The 26,051-nt window shown below is 37.9% G+C and overlaps 2 protein-coding genes across 2 annotated transcripts; both read left to right on the forward strand.

Moving 5' to 3' along the window:
- The first annotated feature begins 2,080 nt into the window (after positions 1-2,080).
- Positions 2,081-3,040, forward strand: LOC123949407 (olfactory receptor 56A4-like). The gene has a single exon (XM_046016837.1). It carries the CDS (start codon positions 2,081-2,083, stop codon positions 3,038-3,040), a length of 960 nt encoding a protein of 319 aa, XP_045872793.1.
- A 12,107-nt stretch (positions 3,041-15,147) lies between these two features.
- On the forward strand, positions 15,148-16,914 carry LOC123949346 (olfactory receptor 56A4-like). Its single transcript, XM_046016758.1, has 2 exons — positions 15,148-15,396; positions 16,219-16,914. Exons 1-2 carry the CDS (start codon positions 15,148-15,150, stop codon positions 16,912-16,914), a joined length of 945 nt encoding a protein of 314 aa, XP_045872714.1.
- Positions 16,915-26,051: the final 9,137 nt, after the last annotated feature.

The following is a 26,051-nucleotide window of genomic DNA, read 5'->3' on the forward strand; positions in this document are numbered from 1 at the left end:
CAAAAACAAAAAGAATGTCAAAGCTCTTTAACAGTTTTTCAGATTGATACATGTTGAAGTGATAACACTTTGGCTATATTGAGGAAAATAACATATTATTAAAATTGATTTCATGTATTTCCTTTGAGTTTTTTTAAAAAGATTATTTATTTATTTATTTGATAGACAGAGATTGCAACTAGTCAGAGAGGCAGGCAGGGAGAGAGAGGAGGAAGCAGGCTCCCTGCTGAGCAGAGAGCCCGATGTGGGGCTTGATCCCAGGATGCTGGGATCATGACCTGAGCTGAAGGCAGAGGATTTAACCCACTGAGCCACCCAGGCGCCCCTCCTTTGAGTTTTTTAAGGTAGCTACAAGAGATGCAAAATTATGTACGGGGCTCACAATGTGTTTCTATTGGAATTACTGCTAGAGATTATATAGCAAATATGGAAACTAATAGGCCATATTATTGATTAGGCAATATAGAGAAACAAATTTATTTTTTCCAATTTCAAAATCTACCTTCAAATATTTACACTTACTTTACCTTCTTATCTCTCAGGAAAGACAGGGAAGTTGGCTTTAGGGGGGTTGAACACTGATTAGGACCACTGCCATTGTTGATAAAAATTGGCTTATTTTGGGTATCCTCAAAGCATGGAAAACAAAGTGTCACTGAACATGTCACTCAATGTTCTGAGATAAGCCTTAGCATGGCAGCCATATAAAGTTTATCTAGCATGGCAACCATATAAAGTTTATCTCAGAAATACCTTAAATGCTCATAACTGGTTAGGGTGTACCAGGCCAGGAGTCCATGTGAACCTGCTCAGTCTGGGTTTGTGATTGATGGATAATCCACATGGAATCAGATGAAGACAGCAGTTGTTACTATCCCTCACTCTTTGGTAGTAGTGTTGGACTAAAACTGCTGACTCCTGCAATTTCTTGTTCTTATCCCTACTGCTTGCCCAAGATATTAGGACACTTTTTCATACCTTCTTGTCTCAAAGTATATTATTTTTTAGACTTCTCTAAGATGCTATTTCCTATATAAATGATAGCCATGACTCTACTGAAGTCTTTTTTTATTGTGTTATGTTAGTCATCATAAAATATATCATTAATTTTTGATGTATTGAAGTCTTTAGGTATTTCATGTTGATGCATGTAGTCCTGATTTCTCCTTTCCCTGTTATGTCATCTCTTGGAAGATGAACAGGGGTATGCATTTGTGTAGGGCCTATGGTTGATCTGCTCTATCAATAGAGCCTGCATATGTGTCTTGGTGTAATAGGTAGTACTAGTATAGTAGGTAGCTGTAGATTCAGACTTCATAACTTCAAAGCATGGCTACACCACTGTGATTTTAATAAAATGACTTTATTTATTTTGCCTTTGTTTCCTCATATGTAAAATTGGACTATCAATGGTGTTTTGTTATAAGGAAGATGATCGTGTAATTTATCAACCAAGTTGGGAAACTATTAAGAGTGTGTAAGGGCTTAAATGGGAATTATCCCAGGCAAATAGGAAATATGGTAATTCTACTATCATCCTACCTACAGGATTTTTAACAGGATGGATGAGTTCATATTTATAAAGTACTTAGGAGGGGATTATACAAAGTGAAATAAATCAAGCAGATAAAGACAATTATCATATGGTTTCACTTACATATAGAACATAAGGAATAGTGTGGAAGACTAGAGGGGAAGGGAGGGAAAACTGAATGGGAAGAACTCTGAGAGGGAGACAAACCAGGAGAGACTCTGGACTCTAGGAAACAAACTGAAGGTTACAGAAGGCAAAGGGGTGCGGGGATGGGGTAACCAGGTGTTAGGTATTAAGGAGGGCATGCACTGCATGGAGCACTGGGTGTTATATGAAACTAATGAAATGTTGAACACTACATCAAAAACTAATGATGTACTATATGGTGGCTAACTGAACATAATAAAAAAAGAATAGTACCAGACACTTAACTATTATTATTTTTAAGTGGTTCTATGAAAAATAAGTTACTTCCCTATGGGTATTCTTATTGTTTGGATGGATTTATTCTTGTCTTACCCTTTAAGGTTTTCTGAAGTGTCAGTAATGCATAGGACACTTTATATGGCTTCACCCAGCAACTACTCCACTGGTCCAGTCTCTGAATTTCTCCTCATCTGCTTCCCTAATTACCAGAGTTGGCAGCACTGGCTGTCCCTGCCCCTCAGCCTCCTCTTCCTTCTGGCCATGGGGGCCAATGTCACCCTCCTGATCACCATCTGGCTGGAGGCCTCTCTTCATGAACCCATGTACTACCTGCTCAGCCTCCTCTCCCTGTTGGACATCGTGCTTTGCCTTACTGTCATCCCCAAGGTCCTGGCCATCTTCTGGTTTGACAATAAATCCATCAGCTTCACAGCCTGCTTTCTCCAGATGTTCATCATGAATAGTTTTCTGACCATGGAGTCCTGCACATTCATGGTCATGGCCTATGACCGCTATGTGGCCATCTGTCACCCACTACGATACCCAACCATCATCACTGACCAATTTGTGATTAAAGCTATGATCTTTGTTGTGGCCCGGAATGGGCTTCTTACAATGCCTATCCCCATACTTTCTTCCCGGCTCAGATACTGTGCAGAGAACATCATCAAGAATTGTATCTGCACTAACCTGTCTGTGTCCAAACTCTCCTGTGATGACATCACCTTCAATCAGCTCTATCAGTTTGTGGCAGGCTGGACCCTACTGGGCTCTGACCTCATCCTAATAGTTCTGTCCTACTCCTTCATCCTGAAAGCTGTGCTAAGGATCAAGGCTGAGGGTGCTATGGCCAAAGCTCTAGGCACTTGTGGTTCCCACTTCATCCTCATCCTCTTCTTCAGCACAGTCCTGCTGGTTCTGGTCATCACTAACCTGGCCAGGAAGAAGATTCCCCCAGATGTCCCCATCCTGCTCAACATCCTGCACCACCTCATCCCCCCAGCTCTGAACCCCATTGTTTATGGTGTGAGAACCAAGGAGATCAAGCAGGGAATCCAGAAACTGCTGCGAAGGTTGTAAGAGGTAAAAATGGGTGAGAGCTAACATGGGGAATTGAAATTGATGATGGGGAATAGTTTTCATGATGCATAGGAAATTTAGTTACTTCAGGAATAAGTTTGGATTTTTCATTCCCCAAATTTTCAGTTGATTATGGGGATATTCTTATCCTGATTCCTACTTTCCCTGCACTGACTGGAACCTTAGTTTTTTTGCATTCTGGAGTTATCTGGAAGTTTCTTTCAGCCTCATCTGTGTAAGAGAGACTTGTCAAGTTATAATTACAGGGACTTAATTAGAGTGAAACTTTTTCAAATAAAGAAAAAAATAGTATTCTAGTCACTTACAGTGCCTCTCAGTTTCCTCAATTGCTTAATACTTAGATACGTATTAGACCACTTGGTTCTACCTGACACAGTTCAAACTTGTTTTGTGTCATGAATGGATCTCCTGTGAAGTTACAGAAGTTGGCTCTAAACCTTTGATTCTTACAGTGAGAGAATGACATGTATCACCCATTGCCTCCTGTAAGCCCTGCCAGATACTGTTAATATATTTATCTAATGCCACTTCTCTGGATTATGAATTTCCTGGAGTTCTTTACTTATTTTTAATGAAGTAAAAAATACTAAGATGACTCATTTTTCTGTGTGTGCATTTTGTTTTAAGTGAAAATGTGTGTCCTGTTTCAGATGTGCTTTACTAACTTGTGTTTTCATCCCCTCCTATCTCACTTTTCCATCAGATTTCAGGCACCATCTATATCCCCATTTTTCCTGCTTATCTTAGATATATAGTTAAGTAGACTTAACTTTCAGCTCTGTTGTGTCAATCCTCATAGTCTGTGCTGGTGCCAATATAGCATCCTATCGGATATGGACAACCATATTAGTGGGTTATTTGAACAAGGACAGGTGTGTTTAATTCTTTTCAGTTCCCTTCCTGATCATGCTCTGAAAATGGTGGGGATTCATGTACTAGACAATATTTCCTGGATTAATTTGCACTGGCAACAGAGTCCCCTCTTTATTATTATTTTTAAATTATTTTTTTATTTTTTAAACAGGCAATTAGATAAAGATGGTATGGTCCATATTTACAATGGAATATTACACCTCCATCAGAAAGGATGAATACCCAACTTTTAAAAAAATTTAATTTTTTTCAGTGATCCAAAATTCATTATTTATGCACCACACCCAGTGCTCCATGCAATATGTGCCCCCCCCTTAATATCCACCACCAGGCTCACCCAACCCCCCAACCCACCTCCCCTCCAAAACCCTCAGTTTGTTTCTCAGAGTCCATAGTCTCTCATGGTTTGTCTCCGCCTCCAGTTTCCTCCAACTTCTCCTCTCCATCTCCCAATGTCCTGTGTGTTATTCCTTATGTTCCACAAGTAAGTGAAACCATACAATAATTGACTCTCTCTGCTTGACTTATTTCATTCAGCATAATCTCTTCCAGTCCTGTCCATGTTGATACAAAAGTTGGGTATTCATCCTTTCTGATGGAAGCATAATACTCCATCAGAATATATGTATATATATGTGTGTGTATGTGTGTGTGTATGTGTGTATATATATATATATATATATATATATATGGACCATATTGTATATATGGACCATATCTTCTTTATCTATTTGTCTGTTGAAGGGCATCTTTGTTCTTTCCACAGTTTGGCAACTATGGCCGTTGCTACTATGAACATTGGTGTACAGATGGCCCTTCTTTTCACTACATCTGTATCTTTGGGGTAAATACCCGGTAGTGCAATTGCAGGGTCATAGGGAAGCTCTATTTTTACTTTCTTGGGAATCTCCACACTGTTTTCCAAAGCAGCTGCACCAACTTGTAGTCCCACCAACAGTGTAAGAGAGTTCCGCTTTCTCCACATCCTCTCCAACACTTGTTTCCAGTCTTGTTAATTTTGGTCATTCTAACTTGTGTAAGGTGTTATCTCAATGTGGTTTTGATTTGAATCTCCCTGATGGCTAGTGATGATGAACATTTTTTCATGTGTCTGATAGCCATTTGTATGTCTTTAGAGAAGTGTCTGTTCATGTCTTCTGCCCATTTTTTGACGTGATTATCTGTTTTGTAATACCCAATTTTTGTATCAACATGGACAGGCCTGGAGGAGATTATGCTGAGTGAAATAAGTCACACAGAGAGAGTCAATTTTATCATATGGTTTCACTTACTTGTGGAACATAAGGAATAACAGAGAGGACGTTGGGAGAAGGAGAGGAGAAGGGTGTTGGGGAAAATTGGAGGAGGAGAAAAACCATGAGAGACTGTGGACTCTGAGAAACAAACTGAGGGTTTTGGAGGGGAGGTGGGTTGGGGAATTGGGTGAGCCTGGTGGTGAGTATTAAGGGGGGGCACATATTTCATGGAGCACTGGAAAAAGAAAATAGAGTTTAACAGAGTCCCCTTTTGGATACTGAGAGCCTCACATATAAGAGCCATTTGAGAATGTCTTCTAACACAGCTGATCTATGATGTACCTAGTCATTCTTGGAAAATTTACAAACTAATTTATCATTCCTATAGCATTGTCTTGAACCAAAATAATAGCTTTGATCCACTCTCTCTTCTCTTTTCCACAGCTCCAAAGACTGATCCTAACCAAACACTGTCCTAGTCATCCATCATTCCATTTGTTCCTAGCTCATTATTTTCATATTATACCCATTGATATTTTTTCTTAAAGTCTATGCTTAAGAATCTTCTTCCACATAGAAAACCAGTACCAGTGTCTTCATTTGACAAACTGCAAGTCTCAATTTAAACTCCACCTACTTTACAATCCTTCCCTTTATTCACCCCAGCAAAAGTAATCTATCTTAAGCAACATGTGTATCTCCCTCTGACACTAGATTATGAATTTCTGAGTCTGTTGAGAGTTTTATTCATCTTCTTAACTTTATTTACTTATGGCTAGTAGCACAATTATTTACATATCTTAGTTATTTTTGTTGAGCTAAAGTGAATAATTTATACATGCACATCTTGTTTCTTATTTCCTCTGAAAATTAGGGGAAAGATCAAGTTGTTAATATAATGTATTCTCCAAAGCACTTTACAAAAACTTTATATAACTCATGTTCAAGTTGATCTTATATAACATAGTACCTAAGATTCCTTCTCTTGGATGAGGTAAGACTGAATCTTTATTTATTTGAATCTGAGGTATACCAATTGGCACTGACAAGATGTGTAATTTTTGATTCACTGATCTGAGCTCTCATTTTCTCATTTCAGAATAGTGACAATAGGCCTTTTATTATGTAATTTATCTGATTATTGGGTGACCTACTCTGGGAAAAGTTTTCAACCAGAGACTAAAACATCTAGGAACTTATAAATGGGAACCCATTTTATTATTTTCTTATAAACACTGATTTCTCTCATGTCTTCAAAAGAAGATGCTCTTCATTATCTTATACACCATGATGCATTTCAGAGGTGCTCTGCCCTGCTCTGGTCTTACAGACCATTCCTGGTCCTCAGTGCAATTTCTTGATTATTGTGTATTACTAACTTATAAAATCCTTTCCTTATTTAAACCTCATGATGTTGTGCCATGGCACACTCAGTCATTCCTTGTTTTAAGTCATCTTTTAAATCTCGGTCCTGCTGCCTCATTTCAGATGTTGGCAGTTGCCTAAGAGTCCGGCTGGAATGCATCCAGACTAAAAGCACCTCTCTTCACAATGAAAGCCTGGAGGGATCTCAAGTGAGCCAGTGAAGAACATGTACTCACAGATTCACTACCTGTATTTCTATAATTTTTCATGTTACTATTCCATTTTTAAAAACTTTATTAAATTAAATAAAATTTAATTTCATGCCACTATTTCATTTTTAGTTTTAAATTTCATTCAAAAATGAAATATGAATTATAGAAAAATGAAATTTTCTATAATTCACCTCTTGAAGCACACAAAAGTATTTCATAGATTGTCCACATTGGCCATCTTTTTTTTTTTTTTAATCTCTGGATACCTAGAATTTCATATCTAAAGGGATTTTAAAGTAATCAAATCTAGAGTCCTCTTGGAATTTCCACTAAGGATTATTTGATAACTAAGCATTCAAGATTTCCTTAATTTCCTTGATTGATAAGAAACTATCTTCTAGCACTTGGGACAGAAAACTTCTGTTTCTTTTTGGGATTTTAAAAATTCTCTCACTTGTCTGTATTTTTTTTCTTGGGCCCCTATGGAAATTTTATGGTGAGTAATTTCTAGTACTAGCTTCAATTATTTTAACAATGTTCCATTTAAGAGCTTGTAGACTTGATGGCTCTAAAAGAGGTATATTGCCCCCTCCCTTTATAAATAATTTCTTATTTCCCTGTAATGTGCTCCCTCCTTTATAAGTTCTATTAGGTTAATATTTGTTACTGATTTTTGCACTTCCTACTGAATCAAGCAGAATAACAAACACATAAAAGATGTTTAACACATGCATATGTGATAGATTAAAAGAATGTGGAATGTACTAAAATGGGAAAATGAAATGATATGTGGAATGAAGCATATAATAAAATAGAATGTGAGAGGTAAATTTCATATTTAGGAATGTGGTCCTAAATGTCTGGTATTTCTTGCAGACAATAGTCCAATGCATGCTTTTTTAAGATGCTCTGGGTGAAGAGCTATAAACCTCTCTTTTCTCTTTTTGTATTTAAATACATACGTTTTTCCTTCACCTTTGGAAGTATGTAGGTCTTGTGTAAGTGTGTCTATAGGTAGGTAGGTATGTTTGTGTAGGAATGAAATACTTCAGGGAATGGTGACCATGAGGACAGGAAACTCAGCATCTCTATTATCTTTTGATCTACAAGAGAGGCACCATTATGACTTTAGCAAACTTATGGAGCCCAGCCAAGAGCATAAGGCAACGAGAAGCTGAAGTGTCATACACTGGCAGCAGACTACTAACTGAATAAGATACCACTTAATTTTACACAGTACCTTCAAAACATCCATTTAAAGGCTTAGCACAAGGTAAATCAGAGAAAGATAAGCACTGTATGTATCACTTATATGTGGAATCTAAAAAAAATCAAACCTGTAAAAAACAAAAAGTAGAATGGTAGTTACCTGGGGATGGAGTGTGGGGGGCTAAGACTAATAGTGTGAAAGGGTGTAAACTTGTAATGAGTGGTAAATAGCCCATAGAGACCTAGTGCACAGTATAATGAATATAGATAATAATACTGTACTATAATTATTTAACATGATAAATATTGCTCCAACAGCAATCATATTGCAATATACAAATATAAGAAAGTAATACTTTCTGTATACTTTAAATTTATGTAGTGTTATGTGTCAAATTTATTCAATTTACAAAAAGTCTTAGGGGGAGAAATCCTTTGGGTTAGGGTTTTCATTCCACCCTGTATATAAGAGAATGAGAATGCACCCCTTAGATATTGGTGTTTGAGGATCCAAAGATACAGAGATTATTATCGACCAGACATACATTATTCCACCAGATACATTATTTGACTAGACATAATTTTGGTGGAATGTCTGTGAGTTAGCACAAAACATGTGAAGTGTAGCTCAGGTTTTCATCTAGAAGGGATGCTGAATGGAGAATCTGAGAGAGGAAAATTATTATCCACCTTTGAGATATATAGGTGGACATATATATCTGGCTCTATTTGTGGGCTCCTAACTGTTTAAGTAGTTGATTGGTTTGTCTGTATTTGTGCCAATAGTATACTGTCTTAATTCCAATAGCTCTGTAATACGTTTTGAAATCTGGCACTCAATATAAGTCATCCAGTTCATCTTTAAGACTGCTTTCTTCAATCCCCATATGAAGCTTTACAAAGGACTTCTTAAAAAGAGGAGGGAGAAACTGCTGGGAATTTGATTGGGATTGCTCTGAATCTGGAGATTAACTCTTGGGGGAGGGTTAACATCCTTACAGTGTTAAATTTTATAATCAATAATTACATTTACAATGTAATTGTAATGTAAATGTAAATTACATTTACAATCAATAATTACATTTCTGTATTTTATTTATGTTCCAATTTTGTATCTTTCAGTGTAGATTATGTGATCTTTGTTTAGACTTATTTCTGGATATTATTTTTTCTGATGCTATTATGAATGTGTTCTTTTGATTTCTATTTATTGTCATACATAGGTAATTTGTGTATTGACTATATTTTAACTGACAATGCTAAATTCATATATCAATTCTAGTTTTTTACTCTTGGATTTTCTAAATACTCATTATACTTTACAAAATGACAGTTTTATTTCTTTCTTTGGAATCCTTCTGCTTGCTATTTCTTTTTCCCAGATTTACTATTGGACTGAGCTGCCAGTGCTGTGTTGAAAAGAAGCGGCAATAGAAATTTTTGCCTTTTATTTTGTCTTTATTATTTAGCCATTGGTTACCAGGTCTGCAGTGGGTCTTTTGGAAATATGCTCTATCAGATCAAGGAAATTCCCTCCTATTTTAATCTGCTAAGATTTTATTTTTTTTTTATTTTTTTTTTAAAGATTTTATTTATTTATTTGACAGATAGAGATCACAAGTAGGCAGAGAGGCAGGCAGAGAGAGAGAGAGAGAGGAAGCAGGCTCCCTGCCAAGCAGAGAGCCCGATGCGGGGCTCGATCCCAGGACCCTGGGATCATGACCTGAGCGAAAGGCAGAGGCTTTAACCCACTGAGCCACCCAGGCGCCCCAAATCTGCTAAGATTTTAAAAACGGATATTTACCTTCGTCAAATGCTTTTTCTGCTTATTTTGAGAGGATCACAAGGTTTCATTTTTTATTCTGTAAGTGCATCAAGTCACATTAGTTTTCAAATATTACACTTGTTTGTGATTGCTTACTATTCTCATATATCATTGCGTTTGACTTGCTGATATTAAGAACTTTTTAAAAAAAGATTTATTTATATGAGAGAGAGAGAGAGACAGTGTATGTGTGTGTGTGGGGGGAGGAGCAGACCGAGAGAGACAGAGAATCCTCACGCAGACTCTCCACTGAGTGAGAGCCCACTAAGTGCTCAATCACAGGACCCTGGGATCAATCATGACATGAGCTGAAATCGAGTCAACTACTTAATGGACTGAGGCACCCACATGCCCTGTTAAGAACTTTTTTATCTGTGTTCATGAGAGAGATTGATTTTATTTCCTTTTCTTATTATGGTATTTATTTCCCCATTCTTTTATTTTTAATCTATTTGTCTTTTTATATTTGAAGTGGGGTTTTTAGATATAGCATATAATTGGTCTTGCTTTTTTACTCAAATTCATAATTTTTGCCTTTTAATTGGGTTGTTTATTTGCATTTAATTTTATTATTGATATGGTTGGATTTAAATCTACCATCTTGCTATTTGTTTTCTATTAAATTTACCTGTTCTTTGTTTCATGTTTTCCTCTTTTTATGCTTCATATTGGATTATTTCTTTTCACTGTTACTTCTCCTCTTTTGGTTATTAGTTAAAACTTTGTTTTTTTTTTATTTTAGTTTTTGCTTTAAGGTTTATGATATACATCATTAAGTCACATCACAGAGTGCCTTAAAGTGATATACCATTCACATATAGCATAACAATTTTATAATAGTTTGCTTATTTATTCACCTATGTAATTATCATTTCTAGAACTGTTTCTTTGTTTGGATCCAGATTTTCATCTGGTATCATTTTATTTCTGCTGAAAAAAGAATTCCTGTAATATTTTTTACAGTTTGGGGCTCCTGGTGATGAATGATTTCAGTTTTCATATGTCTGAAAAAGGATTTTTTCCCTTAATTTTTGAAAGGTATTTTAACTAAATATAGAATTCTGAGTTGACAACATTTTTTTTTTGTACTTTAAAGATGTTGCTTCATTGTATCCTCACTTAAATGGCTTCTGACAAAAAAATCTGCTATTATCCTTAACTTTTTCCTTTGTGTGTAATTTGTCTTTTTTCCTATGTCTGCTTTTAGATTTTCTTTTTATCATTGATTTTGAGCAATTTGATCATGGTGTGCCTTCGTGTAGTTTTCTTCAGGTTTCTTGTGTTTGGGAGATCTTTCAGATCTTATCTTAATTATTGCTTTCCTTCTACTTTTTTGATTAGTTCTTTTTTTCAGATGTCATAGTTAATCATTGATTTTTATTCTTTCTTCTTTTCATTCATATATAACATTCTATTTTCTCACATGTAATACATTAAACTATGCTAAATGTAATATATAATATACATATATATATTTGACTATAGATTTCTTTTTATGTACTCTTACTATTTTGTAGGGTTGCTGATGTTTTATATTATCATCAGTTCAAAGTATTTTCCAATTTACATTTTGAGTTTTCTGTCACTTATATTTATATTGATACATATTATTTAATTTGTGTGACATGTGGGATTTCCAGATAAGTTATTATTATTTCTTTGCAATAATCAGATTAGCATAGCTATTGTCATTCTCCTGGTTAGTATTTTAATGATATATTTTTTCCATTCTTTTGTTTTCAATCATTCTTAAAATGTGTCTTTTTTAAGTGACATGAATATATTCAATCTGATAGTCTTACCCTTTTACTTGGAATACTTGGTCTACTTACATAAATGGAATTGTTGATTGCTTTATAGCTATCGTCTTATGATTTGTATATTATCTCACAAATTTTAATTTCCTTCTTCTTCTTTCTTGTCATACTTTGGATTAATGAAATTTTTATGCTTTTGGTGATTATCTTTTTTGGTGGTTATTTTGGTGATAATCCCAGAATAAAAACTGATATTCTTGACTTACTGCAGTCTATTTAAATACACTGTTTGTAGTGTTCAGGATTCCGTCTAGTTGTTTTCCTTTAAGTGACTTATTTTCCTGGTGTGAAGATATTTCTAAAACTTAATATAAGTCAATGATGAGATAAGTCATCATAAAGTACTAATTTTAAAAACTATTTTTCTAAAATGTAGCTAATATGTAAGATGAAGTCATTTGTCTTCCTAAAGGGTCTTTGAACTACATCTTCCAAATCCCTGTGATATTCCAGATATCCCTAGTGATATTCCTTTCCATTACAAGTAGTACATCTCAGTTTATGTAATTCTCAGATACCTCAAAAGAAGCTATGAGCTAATCACTGCTCTTACACTTACTCTGAGGATAAATATAGAAATCTCTCTCTTTTTTTTTTAAGATTTTATTTATTTATTTGACGACAGAGATCACAAGTAGGCGAAGAGGCAGGCAGAGAGAGAAGAGGAAGCAGGTTTCCTGCTGAGCAGAGAGCCCGATGTGGGGCTTGATCCCAGGACCCTAGGATCATGACCCGAGCCAAAGGCAGAGGCTTTAACCCACTGAGCCACCCAGGCACCCCAGAAATCTCTTTTTAACATTAGAAATGTGTGTGTATCTGCAGGGAGGCAAGAACCCATGGGAGCAGGATGCCCCAACCAACTCTTCATATTTCCAGCCACAGGAGAGTGGTGGCTGTTATAGGGACAATATCTTCATAAGGTAGTCCAAAGTCACAATATTCTGGTTTCTATTCAGGCCACACAAATCTTTCCCATTCAACCAAATCCATAAGGAGAAGTCACACATTACCTGACAGCAGTTGGATGGTCAAACTGTTATTTGGAGCAGAATTTCTCTGTAAGTATTTTTGGGAACAGTACACTGAAAAGCCAAGCATAAGTGATACTTTGAGTTTGGTCTTAAACTTAATTCACTATTTATTTAAAAGAATGTTATTGTGCCCTCAGATGTTAGTATATGAATACCCTGAAGATCACCCACGTGAGGAAAGTATGAGGACTTTAGGGTGTGGTTCAGCTCAGCTCTGTCTCTGATTATTAGAGGCATATTTAAGTGTCTGGATTTGTGCTAACTGCCACAAAGAAAAATTATGCATACCTTGTTCTTGACCTTAATGAGCTTTGGTCCTCCTAGGAAAGGTGACTAAGAACTATAGATCCAGGCAGAGAGATAACCATGAAAAAGGAACCAATAGAATTCCCAGAGTGTCCCTGGAGGAAGACCATTCCATGCTCATGGATCGGAAGAATATACATTGTTAAAATGTCTATACTGCCTAGAGCAATCTATACTTTCAATGCCATTCTGATCATTTTTCAAAGAACTAGAGCAAACAATCCTAAAATTTGTATGGAATCAGAAGAGACCCCGAATTGCTAAGGAAATATTGAAAAAGAAAAACAAAACTGGGGACATCACATTGCTTGATTTCAAGCTTTACTACAAAGCTGTGGTCACCAAGACAGCATGATACTGGCGTAAAAACAGACACATAGACCAGTGGAACAGAGGAGAGAGCACCCAGATATGGACCTTCAACTCTATGGTCAAATAATCTTCGACAAAGCAGAAAAAAATATATAGTGGAAAAAAGACAGTCTCTTCAATAAATGGTGTTGGGAAAATTGGACAGCTATGTGTGGAAGATAACTTTCAATTAGAAGACCAGAGATTGGCCAGAATTGTGCTCAATTAAGTGAAGATAATGGGAGAAGCAGCCAATGTGATATTGAAGCTGAGCAGAGCTGAGGTTAGGACTGGCTGAACTGAGGTGGCTGTCTTGGATTAGGGTTAGCCTAAATTAGTGGTTAGGTCCATTATGACAAGTGGGTGTAGCTTTGTCATTCTCAAAGCATGATCCCTGGAAAAGCAGTATTGGCATTACCTGGGAACTTGTTAGAAATGTACATTCTTGGCTTTCCCTGCAAGAACTATTGAATTGGCAATTCTGGAGGTTGGTATCAGCAATCTGTGTTTCAACTAGTTCTCCAGGTGATCTCACTTGAGATCCACTGGTCTAGATAACAGAGAATCCTGATGAGAAGCCCACACTGTAGATTCAAGAAAAAAAAAAAACAGCTCTAAACCTTGATTGGGAGTTGTGTGTGTGTGTGTGTGTGTGTGTGTGTGTGTGTGTATACCTGTGCGCACATGCCTGGGGGCACCCCAATAACATGCTGCAAAATCCATCTGTGAGAAATGGTTTTCCCCCTGCCTCAGAGGAGAACACAGGAGACCCCTGCAACTTCTTCCCATCAGGATGGTTAAGATACTTGAAGAGAACTGAAGCTCCAGTCATATAGTGTCCTGTCCTGGGGGCATATTTCAGTATTCCTTTAGTTCTTCTCTTGTTCTAGAGGCCTCATTTCCTTATTTTTTTTCCCTACCCAGGAAATACAGTGTTTTTTATTTTATTATTTTAAGTTACTTACTAAATACGGATGCAAGTAAGATATCTTTTGTATTTATTATTTTCACCCTGGTTTTACCACTAATTTTTTCCCCATTCTGCTTTATTCAGCTTTTTACTGATTGTTAAACAAGACTACTGGTGGTTTGCAGTACAGAAAGATATGGAGATGCTAATTTAAAAGAGTCAAGGGTATTATGATGCTTTCAATAATCTGTCAGTTTCATACATCTGACTTGTACTTATTGAGTGCCTGTGATGTCAGCAGATACATGAGGTCCTTTTCTCTGAGCTATGATAAAAAGACAAGACTCCCTTGCTGACAGGTGGAGCCCTAGCTTTTTGGAAGACAAATAGGAAATAGTATTTGTATAGGAGAGGTTTTTTTAATGTTTTAATAGCAGCATGCTCAGGATTTTTAAGAATCATAGAGAAACAATGGGAAGGGAAAGCATCTGGATATGGATGCAGAAAGAGTAACAAGAAAAAACATTCCTAAGAGCTGTAGCTCTTGGTCCAGATAGAATGGGACAAGCAGAAGTTAGTTATTTGAGGGCAAGAGAGTTGATGTAGGAGGAGGATATGACTTGTAAAAACACAGAGGCGAGACAAAGTGCAAAGAATGTTCTATCAGTGGCTGGGTCTATGTGTGGAGTTGGAATATACTTGTGAAGGGAGTTATTCTTTATTCATAAATTATGAGTGCTAAGGACATTGTTTTAATAAAGAGTAACTTGTACAATTTAAACTGGAGACAGATTTTATGTCACCAGAACCCTGGAGAAACTTGACAGCCTAGAACAGAGGCAGGTACATTGGTTAGGAGGTTACCAATGAGATAGTCAAACCCTGAATTCATGTCTTTTCTTTCAGCCAGTTTCAGGCCCACCTGACAGTCATGGTACTATTTCTCAACAACACAGGCACCCAGGTGACTGAATTCCTGATGATCTGCTTCCCAGGAATGCAGGACACACAGCACTGGTTATCTGTTGTCCTGGCTCCCCTCCTGGTTTTGGCCATTGGGGCTAACTCTGTGTTGTTACTCACCATCCGGCAGGAGACATCTCTGCACGAACCCATGTACTACCTGCTTGCCATCCTCTCCATGCTGGATATCATCCTCTGCTTCACTGTCATACCTAAGGTCAGACCCCACTTTAGATTCACTTCCAGGCACTCAGTCATCTTTCTCTGAATAGTATAGTTTTGCTACTCTAAATCCTCCTACTCCTGAAGGCAAATCCTCAATGAGTTGTCCATACCATCACAGTGGGTCCATCACATCTTCCACACATGTCCCCCTTCTCATTCTCAGTGTCCACTCTTTTTTTTAAGGTTTCATTCTTTCCCAACTGATGAGTCCTCTCTCAATGTCTGAGTCAGTGATGTGCCAAGTTTTGACCTTTTTTTTAATTCTAGGGAGAGATTCTTCTTGACTCAGAATGACCCCACATTTACATCCGAGAGCTCTAGAATTTACTTTCTAAAAATGTAACTGGATGTATGTTTACATCATATGCTGAGATAAGAATAATAATTGGAAGAGGTTTCTTTCTTTCTTTCTTTTTTTGGAAGAGTTTTCTTATATGTACAGAGAGATTGGAGGGTATTCAAATATAAGTATTAGACTTACTGAGTTTTGATGTTCTTGTGATGCATTTAGGTGGGCAGATGTGTTCAGCTGGAGTTTGGTTAAGAACTCTAAGTTTGACCAAGAGAAGACAGCCTAGAAATAAATACTTATAAACAAAAGGCATGGTCTATAGATGGGCAGAAAAGGGTATAAATCTGGCTCTAATTGGGATGCCCACAGAAGATACTTGAAATTAGGATATTGTACCAGATGGGATTATGGGGGCTGTGGCTTGGGGATATAGATGGTTGTTGAAACCATTGGGGGTTTCCCCAAGTTTAGGTACCCTGGGATGGGAATGGATGCAGTTTTTGAGAATAATGATTCTGGCAGGTCCTGCTCATCTTCTGGTTCAACATGAAGACCATCAGCTTTGCAGGCTGCTTTCTGCAGATGTTCATCATGAATACATTCCTTCCCATGGAGTCCTCCACCTTCCTGGTCATGGCGTATGACCGCTATGTGGCCATTTGCCATCCTCTATGCTACCCATCCATCATCACTGAAAAATTTGTCATTTATGCAGCCATATTCATTGTCTTTCGCAATTTGCTAGCCACATTACCTACACCAGTTCTGGCCGCCAGGCTCAACTACTGTGCCAGCAATGTGGTAGAGAACTGTATCTGCGCCAACATTTCTGTAGCAAAGCTCTCCTGTGGGGATATTCACCTAAATAAGCTCTACCAGTTTGTAAGTGTTTGGTGTCTACTGGGTTCTGACCTGGTGCTAATCTTGCTATCCTACTGCTTTATCCTGAGGGCTGTTATGCGTCTGCAGTCAGGAGGTACAGCCACCAAAGCCTTGAGTACTTGTGGTTCCCATCTCATTCTTATACTTTTCTTCTATACGTTGCTGCTAGTATTTATCTTCACAAACAAGGCAAGAAACAAGGTGCCCTCAGAGGTACCCATTCTTCTCAATGTCTTACACCACCTAATCCCACCAGCCCTGAACCCCATTGTTTATGGAGTACGAACCCAGGAAATCAAGCAAGGGATTATAAAGATACTCAAGTACCAGTTCTGAGAGATACAAGTCAAAGACCAGGGATTATGGAAATTTGATTTAATGTTGGTTTCATCTGAATGCCACAAGGAACATATTTACATCTATGATGCAACCGTCATCTTGAACTTAAACCTTCTCCAGCCACTATCACAATATTTACCCTCACAACTCCTCCTCTCAAACCCTCATTGAACACATGTTTGGGCATCATCTGCCCCTTTTTTTTCTGATTTTTTTTATTTGTTTATTTACAGCATAACAGTGTTCATTGTTTTGGCATCACACCCAGTGCTCCATGCAGTACGTGCCCTCCCTATTACCCACCACCTGGTTCCTCAACCTCCCCCCGCCCTGCCCCTTCAAAACCCTCTGGTTGTTTTTCAGAGTCCATAGTCTCTCATGGTTCATCTCCCCTTCCAGTTTCCCTCAACTCCCTCTCCTCTCCATCTCCCCATGTCCTCCATGTTATTTGTTATGCTCCACAAATAAGTGAGACCATATGATACTTGACTCTCTCTGCTTGAGTTATTTCGCTCAGCAAAATTTCTTCCAGTCCCGTCCATGTTGCTACAAAAATTGGGTATTCATCCTTTCTGATGGAGGCATAATACTCCATCCTGTATATGGACCACATCTTCCTTATCCATTCATCCGTTGAAGGGCATCTTGGTTCTTTCCACAGTTTGGCGACCGTAGCCATTGCTGCAATAAACATTGGGGTACAGATGGCCCCCTCTTACACTGTTGGTGGGAATGCAAGTTAGTGCAGCCACTTTGGAGAACAGTGTGGAGATTCCTGAAGAAATTAAGAATAGAGCTTCCCTATGACCCTGCAATTGCACTGCTGGGTATTTACCCCAAAGATACAGATGTAGTGAAAAGAAGGGCCATCTGTACCCCAATGTTTATTGCATCAACTGCCCTTTTATTCTAACCCCTTGCCATTATGATCCTTCAATTCTCACTCACTAATTGAGTGAGAATTACCTTCCACATACTTCTCAGTCTTTACATTCTGAGTGCCTGTCACAGTTAATTCATAGGGCAAGGATAAGACAACACTTTAAATAAAACATGGGAAATATGACTAGGGTCAGGGGAACCAGTGAGGATGTAATTTGAATAGTCTAAATAAAAAGTAATAATGGCTTGGATTAAGGTGGTGAGTAAAAATTGAAGTGATGGGTCACAAGATTTGCTGAGAGTCTGTATGGAGGGTATAAAAGATGGAGAGGAATAAAGGCTTTTTTTCCAAAAATTTTAAAAGTTTTTTTTTTCTTTTTTAGTTTAAATTCAATTTAGGTAACATATGGTGTATAATTTGTTTTGAGGGTGAAATTTAGTGACTCATCAGTTACATATAACACCCTTGCTTATTGCATCAAGGGCCCTCCTTCATGCCCATCACCCAGTTACCCCCATCCAACTACCCACCTCTCCTGAAGAAACCTCCTATAGTTAAGAGGCTCTTTATGGTTAGCCTCCCTTTCAGTTTTTTTCCTGTTTTATTTTTCCTATGCTTTCCCCATATGCATTTGTTTTGTTTCTTGAATTCCACACATGTGTGAAATCATATGACATTTTTCTTCTTCTGACTTATTTCACTTACCCTAATACCCTCTAGTTCCATCCATGTTGCTATAAATGGCAATATTTCATTCTTTTTTTTATATTTTATTTATTTGACAGACAGAGATCACAAGTAGGTGGAGAGGCAGGCAGAGAGAGAGAGGAAGAAGCAGGTTCCCTGCTGAGCAGAGAGCCTGATGTGGGGCTTGATCCCAGGACCCTGGGACAATGACCTGAGCCAAAGGCAGAGGCTTTAACCCACTGAGCCACCCAGGTGTCCTAGATTTCATTCTTTTTGATAGATGAATAATATTACATTATATATCTATACCATTATTTAAAAAAAAAGATTTTTTTGGTCTGTTTTTTTCTCATTTTTTTTATTTGTTTATTTGTTTATTTACAGCATAACAGTGTTCATTGTTTTTGCATCATACCCAGTGCTCCATGCAGTATGTGCCCTCCCTATTACCCACCACCTGGTTCCTCAACCTCCCACCCCCCCCACCCCCGCCCCATCCCTTCAAAACTCTCTGGTTGTTTTTCAGAGTCCATAGTCTCTCATGGTTCATCTCCCCTTCCAGTTTCCCTCAACTCCCTCTCCTCTCCATCTCCCCATGTCCTCCATGTTCTTTGTTATGCTCCACAAATAAGTGAGACCATATGATACTTGACTCTCTCTGCTTGACTTACTTCTCTCAGCATAATTTCTTCCAGTCCCGTCCATGTTGCTACAAAAGTTGGGTATTCATCCTTTCTGATGGAGGCATAATACTCCATCGTGTATATGGACCACATCTTCCTTATCCATTCATCCGTTGAAGGGCATCTTCATTCTTTCCACAGTTTGGCGACCGTAGCCATTGCTGCAATAAACATTGGGGTACAGATGGCCCTTCTTTTCACTACATCTGTATCTTTGGGGTAAATACCCAGCAGTGCAATTGCAGGGTCATAGGGAAGCTCTATTCTTAATTTCTTCAGGAGTCTCCACACTGTTCTCCAAAGTGGCTGCACTAACTTGCATTCCCACCAACAGTGTAAGAGGGTTCCCCTTTCTCCACATCCTCTCCAACACACGTTGTTTCCTGTCTTGCTAATTTTGGCCATTCTAACTGGTGTCAGGTGGTATCTCAATGTTGTTTTAATTTGAATCTCCCTGATGGCTAGTGATGATGAACATTTTTTCATGTGTCTGATATCCATTTGTATGTCTTCGTTGGAGAAGTGTCTCTTCATATCTTCTGCCCATTTTTCGATATGATTATCTGTTTTGTGTGTGTTGAGTTTGAGAAGTTCTTTATTGATCCTGGATATCAACCTTTTGTCTGTACTGTCATTTGCAAATATCTTCTCCCATTCCGTGGGTTGCCTTTTTGTTTTGTTGACTGTTTTCTTTGCTGTGCAGAAACTTTTGATTTTGATGAAGTCCCAAAAGTTTATTTTTGCTTTTGTTTCCTTGGCCTTTGGAGACATATCTTGAAAGAAGTTGCTGTGGCTGATATTGAAGAGGTTACTGCCTATGTTCTCCTCTAGGATTCTGATAGATTCCTGTCTCACGTTGAGGTCTTTTATCCATTTCGAGTTTATCTTTGTGTACGGTGTAAGAGAATGGTCGAGTTTCATTCTTCTACATATCGCTGTCCAGTTTTCCCAGCACCATTTATTGAAGAGACTGTCATTTTTCCACTGTATATTTTTTCCTGTTTTGTCGAAGATTATTTGACCATAGAGTTGAGGGTCCATATCTGGGCTCTCCACTCTGTTCCACTGGTCTATGTGTCTGTTTTTATGCCAGTACCACGTTGTCTTGGTGATCACAGCTTTGTAGTAAAGCTTGAAATTGGGTAACGTGATGCCACCAGTTTTGTTTTTGTTTTTCAACATTTCCTTAGCAATTCGGGGTCTCTTCTGATTCCATACAAATTTTAGGATTATTTGCTCCAGCTCTTTGAAAAATACTGGTGGAATTTTGATCGGAATGGCATTAAAAGTATAGATTGCTCTAGGCAGTATAGACATTTTAACAATGTTTATTCTTCCAATCCAAGAGCATGGAAGAGTCTTCCATCTTTTTGTGTCTTCTTCAATTTCTTTCATGAGTTTTCTGCAGTTCCTCGAGTACAGGTCCTTTACCTCTTTGGTTAGGTTTATTCCCAGGTATCTTATGGTTCTTGGTGCTATAGTAAATGGAATCGATTCTCTAATTTCCCTTTCTGTATTTTCATTGTTAGTGTATAAGAAAGCCACTGATTTCTGTACATTGACTTTGTATCCTGCCATGTTACTGAATTGCTGTATGAGTTCTAGTAGTTTGGGGGTGGAGTCTTTGGGGTTTTCCATATAAAGAATCATGTCATCTGCGAAGAGAGAGAGTTTGACTTCTTCCTTGCCAATTTGGATACCTTTTATTTCTCTTTGTTGTCTGATTGCCGTTGCTAGAACTTCTAATACTATGTTGAACAAGAGTGATGAGAGTGGGTATCCTTGTCGTGTTCCTGATCTCAACGGGAAGGCTGCAAGCTTTTTCCCATTGAGGATGATATTTGCTGTGGGTCTTTCATAGATAGATTTTATGAAGTTCAGGAATGTTCCCTCTATCCCTATACTTTGAAGCGTTTTCATCAGGAACGGATGCTGGATTTTGCCAAATGCTTTTTCTGCATCAATTGAGAGGACCATGTGGTTCTTCTCTCTTTTCTCTTATTGATGTGTTCTATCACATTGATTGATTTGCGAATGTTGAACCAACCTTGCAACCCAGGGATGAATCCCACCTGGTCATGGTGGATCATCTTTTTAATGTGCTGCTGGATCTTGTTTGCTAGGATCTTGTTGAGAATCTTTGCATCCATATTCATCAGTTATATTGGTCTGAAATTCTCCTTTTTGGTAGGGTCTTTGCCTGGTTTGGGGATCAGGGTAATGTTGGCTTCATAAAAAGAGTGTGGAAGTTTTCCTTCTGCTTCAATTTTTTGGAACAGCTTCAGGAGAATTGGTGTTATTTCTTCTTTGAAAGTTTCGTAGAATTCCCCAGGGAATCCGTCAGGTCCTGGGCTCTTGTTTTTTGGGAGGTATTTTTTTTTCTTTTTAAGATTTTATTTATTTATTTGACAGAGAGAGATCACAAGTAGGCAGAGAGGCAGGCAGAGAGAGTGAGAGGGAAGCAGGCTCCCTGCCGAGCAGAGAGCCCGATGCGGGACTCGATCCCAGGACCCTGAGATCATGACCCGAGCCGAAGGCAGCGGCTTAAACCACTGAGCCACCCAGGCGCCCCTTTTGGGAGGTTTTTGATCACTGCTTCAATCTCGTTACTGGATATCGGTGTCTTCAGGTTGTCAATTTCTTCCTGGTTCAATTTTGGGAGTTTGTAGTTTTCCAGGAATGCATCCATTTCATCTAGGTTGCTTAGCTTATTGGCATATAACTGTTGGTAAAAATTTCTGATGATTGTTTCTATTTCCTTGGTGTTAGTTGTGATCTCTCCCTTTTCATTCATAATTTTATTAATTTGGGCTTTCTCTCTTTTCTTTTGGATTAGTGTGGCCAATGGTTTATCGACCTTATTGATTCTTTCAAAAAAAAACCAGCTTCTAGTTTCATTGATACGTTCTACTGTATCTCTCGTTTCTACCTCATTGATCTCTGCTGTAATCTTGATTATTTCCCTTCTTGCGTGTGGAGTTGGTTTGATTTGTTGTTGTTTCTCCAGTTCTTTAAGGTGTAGAGACAGCTGGTGTATTCTGGATTTTTCAATGTTTTTGAGGGAGGCTTGGATGGCTATGTATTTCCCCCTTAGAACCGCCTTTGCTGTATCCCATAGGTTTTGGACGGAAGTGTCTTCATTCTCATTGGTTTCCATGAATTGTTTAAGTTCATCTTTGATCTCCTGGTTGATCCAAGCATTCTTAAGCAAGGTGGTCTTTAGCTTCCAGGTGTTTGAGTTCCTTCTGAACTTTTCCTTGTGATTGAGTTCCAGTTTCAAAGCATTGTGATCTGAGAATATGCAGGGAATAATGTCAGTCTTTTGGTATCGGTTGAGTCCTGCTTTGTGACCCAGTATGTGGTCTATTCTGGAGAAGGTTCCATGTGCACTTGAGAAGAATGAGTATTCTGTTGTTTTAGGGTGGAATGTTCTGTATACTTAGATGAGGTCCATCTGGTCCAATGTTTCATTCAATGCTCTTATTTCTATATTAATTTTCTGCTTCGATGATCTGTCTATTTCTGAGAGAGGCGTATTAAGATCTCCTACTATTATTGTATTCATATCAATATGACTCTTTATCTTGATTAATAGTTTTCTTATGTAATTGGGTGCTCCCATATTGGGGACATAGATACTCACAATTGTTAGATCATCTTGGCAGATAGTCCCTTTAAGAATTATGTAGTGTCCTTCTGTATCTCTGACTACAGTCTTTAGTTTAAAATCGAATTTATCTGATATGAGAATCTCTACTCCGGCCTTCTTTTGAGGCCCATTGGCATGAAAGATGCTTCTCCATCCCTTCACTTTCAGTCTGGGTGTATCCTTAGGTTCAAAATGGGTCTCTTGTAGACAACATATGGATGGGTCCTGTCGTTTTATCCAATCTGCAACCCTGTGTCGTTTTATGGGCGCATTTAGGCCATTCACATTGAGAGTGATTATTGAGAGATAGGTTTTTATTGACATCATGTTGCCTTTGAAGTATTTCTGTCTGTAGATTGTTTCTATATTTCTGTTCAATGATATTCTTAGGATTTTTTCTCTTTTATAGGACCCCCCTTAATATTTCCTGCAGTGTCGGCTTGGTGGTTGCATAGTCTTTTAAGCCTTGCCGGTCTTGGAAACTCTTTATCTCTCCATCCATTTTAAATGTCAGTCTTGCTGGATAGAGTATTCTTGGTTGCATGTTCTTCTCATTTAGTACTCTGAATATATTTTTCCAGCCCTTCCTGGCTTTCCAGGTCTCTGTGGAAAGGTCTGACATTATTCTAATGGGCTTTCCTCTGTACGTAAGGAGCTTTTTTGTCCTAGCTGCTTTTAAGAGGGTCTCTTTTGAAACATAATTCCTCATTCTAAGTATAAGGTGTCGTGAGGACTTTCGAGAATTTAAAATCTTGGGAGGAGATCTCTCTGCCTCTAGTACATGAACGTTGTTTCCATTCGTGAGATTGGGAAAATTTTCATAGAAAACTTTTTCCACTATATCTTCTAGACTTCTCTCTTTTTCCTCCCCTTCAGGGATTCCAATAATTCTGCCGTTGGAACGTTTCATGGCATCATTTATTTCCCTGATTCTGTTTTCTAAAACAAAAAAAAAAAAGATTTTTATTTATTTGAGAGAGAAAGAGAGAGAGACAAAGAGAGACAGGGACAGAGAAAAAGAGAGAATGGTGGTGGTGGGGCAGCAGCAGAGGGGGAGAGCAAACTACCCCCTTAACAGGGAGCCTGACATGAGGCTCAATCCTAACACCCTTGGACCATGACCTGAGCCAAAGGTAGATGCTTAACCAACTGAGCCACTTAGGTACCCCTATACCACATCTTCTTTATCCATTCATCTGTTGGTGGACTTCCATATTTTTTAAAGTTTTAATTTAAATTCCAGTTAGTTAACATGCAGTGTAATATTAGTTTCAGGTGTAAAATATACTGATTCAACACTTTTGCACAATATCCAGTGCTGATCACAATAAATACACTCTCTGATCTCCATTACCTATTTAACCCATTCTCCCACCCACCTACATTCTGGTAACCATCAGTTTGTTCTCTATACTTAAGAGTCTATTTATCCAAGGCTTTTCACAAGAGTAGTTGGAAAGTCAAAAGTGCCATTAACTGGGGCACCTGGGTGGCTCAGTGGGTTAAAGCCTCTGCCTTTCGCTCAGGTCATGATTCCAGGGTCCTGGGATCGAGCCCTGCATCGGGCTCTCTGCTTGGCAGGGAGCCTTCTTCCTCCTCTCTCTCTCTCTGCCTGCCTCTCTCCCTACTTGTGATCTCTATCTGTCAAAAAAAAAAAAATCTTAAAAAAAAAGTGCCGTTAACTGAGGATCCAGTTTTATATGTGATATTAGAAGTTTAGCTTCGGACACTTAACTCTATTTCCATATCAAACTCCTACAAATGACTCCTTTTAAAGTGAATTTTTAAAAAATGACTATTAAATATCCAAATGGAGAAATAAAAGTGAGCAACTGGACATATGGCACTGTTTAGGGACCAGGTCTAAGCTAGAGACAGAAGTTTGAGTCATCAGAGTATATAGGTGGTATTTAATGCCATTTAAATGTGTGATACAAATTATGTCAATGAATTATCCACTTATTCCTATCCCTTTCTTCAAGAAATTTGTTCACATGTTGGGTACTCTGGATGCATACTTGTTTGCCACCTCCCAAAGACTATAGTCCCAGCAAGATCAGACACTGTTTAGTTTTTCTTTGTATCTAGCTAGCACTTTGTAGGTGCTTTTTCAATTAATAAATAATTTTGACTCTCAAAACTTTTGGTCTCACTATGTGGATCTGGATTATGGAGTCTTGATCCAAAAATAGTAGTATTTGTGGATGAAATTTCATATACTGCTTTTAGTAAACAATATAATTACATCATTTTTTTAGGAAGAAAGGCATTCATAAGCATAGCTTAGCAGAGTAATGGGCTTCTTATATTCAAAATCGATAATAGAACTTTAAAGTAATATTTAAATAGTTGCAAAACATAAGCAGAAAGCTCCTTGACATCAGCTTGGCAGTGATTTTTTTGGATGATACCAAAGGCAAAGGCAACAAAAGCAAAAATGAACTATTGGGACTACATCAAAGTAAAAAGCTTCTGCACAGCAAAGGAAATCATCAACAGAATGGAAAGGCAATCTGTTAAATGGGAGAAAATATTTGCAAATCATATAACCTGATAAGGGGCTAATATTCAAATATATAACAAACTCATACAACTCAAAAGCAAAAAAAAAAAAAAAAGACAAGAAAGAAAATCTGATTAAATAATGGATGGAAGATCTAATAGACATTTTTACAAAGAAGGCATACAGAAGGCCAAGAGGTATATGACAAGGTGCTCAACATCACTTATCATCAGAGAAATGCAAATCAAAACCACAACGAGCTATTACCTCACACCTGTTAGAATGGATATCATGAAAAAGAGAAGAAATAACAAATATTAGCAAGGATGTGGAGAAAAAAGAACACTTGTGCATTGTTGGTGGAAATGTAAGTTGGTATAGCTCCTATGGAAAACAACGTGGAGGCATCCCAACAAATTAAAAAGAGAACTGCCTAACAATCCATCAGTTCTACTTCTGAGCATTTATTGGAGGAAAATGAAAACACTAACTCAAAAAGATACATGCACTACTAAGTTCATTGCAGCTTTGTTTGTTTGTTTGTTGTTTGTTTTATTATTCAATAGGTTCCATGCCCAAGGTTGGGCTTGAACTCAAGACCCTGAGATCATGAGTCGCATGCCGTACTGACTGAGCCAGCCAGGCACCCAGCAGCATTATTTGTAACAGACAAGATATGGATATAACCTAAATGTCCATCTATGGATGAATAGATAAAGAAAATGTGAT

This window comes from Meles meles, chromosome 8, assembly GCF_922984935.1.
Source record: "Meles meles chromosome 8, mMelMel3.1 paternal haplotype, whole genome shotgun sequence".
Taxonomy (NCBI): domain Eukaryota; kingdom Metazoa; phylum Chordata; class Mammalia; order Carnivora; family Mustelidae; genus Meles; species Meles meles.

Excerpts from the sequence above, each read along its gene's own strand:
- LOC123949407 (XM_046016837.1), top strand. The coding sequence starts at position 2,081 with ATGCATAGGACACTTTATATGGCTTCACCCAGCAACTACTCCACTGGT.
- LOC123949346 (XM_046016758.1), top strand. The coding sequence starts at position 15,148 with ATGGTACTATTTCTCAACAACACAGGCACCCAGGTGACTGAATTCCTG. Across the intron at positions 15,397-16,218 it reads GCTTCACTGTCATACCTAAG|GTCCTGCTCATCTTCTGGTT; the intron begins GTCAGACCCCAC and ends TGATTCTGGCAG.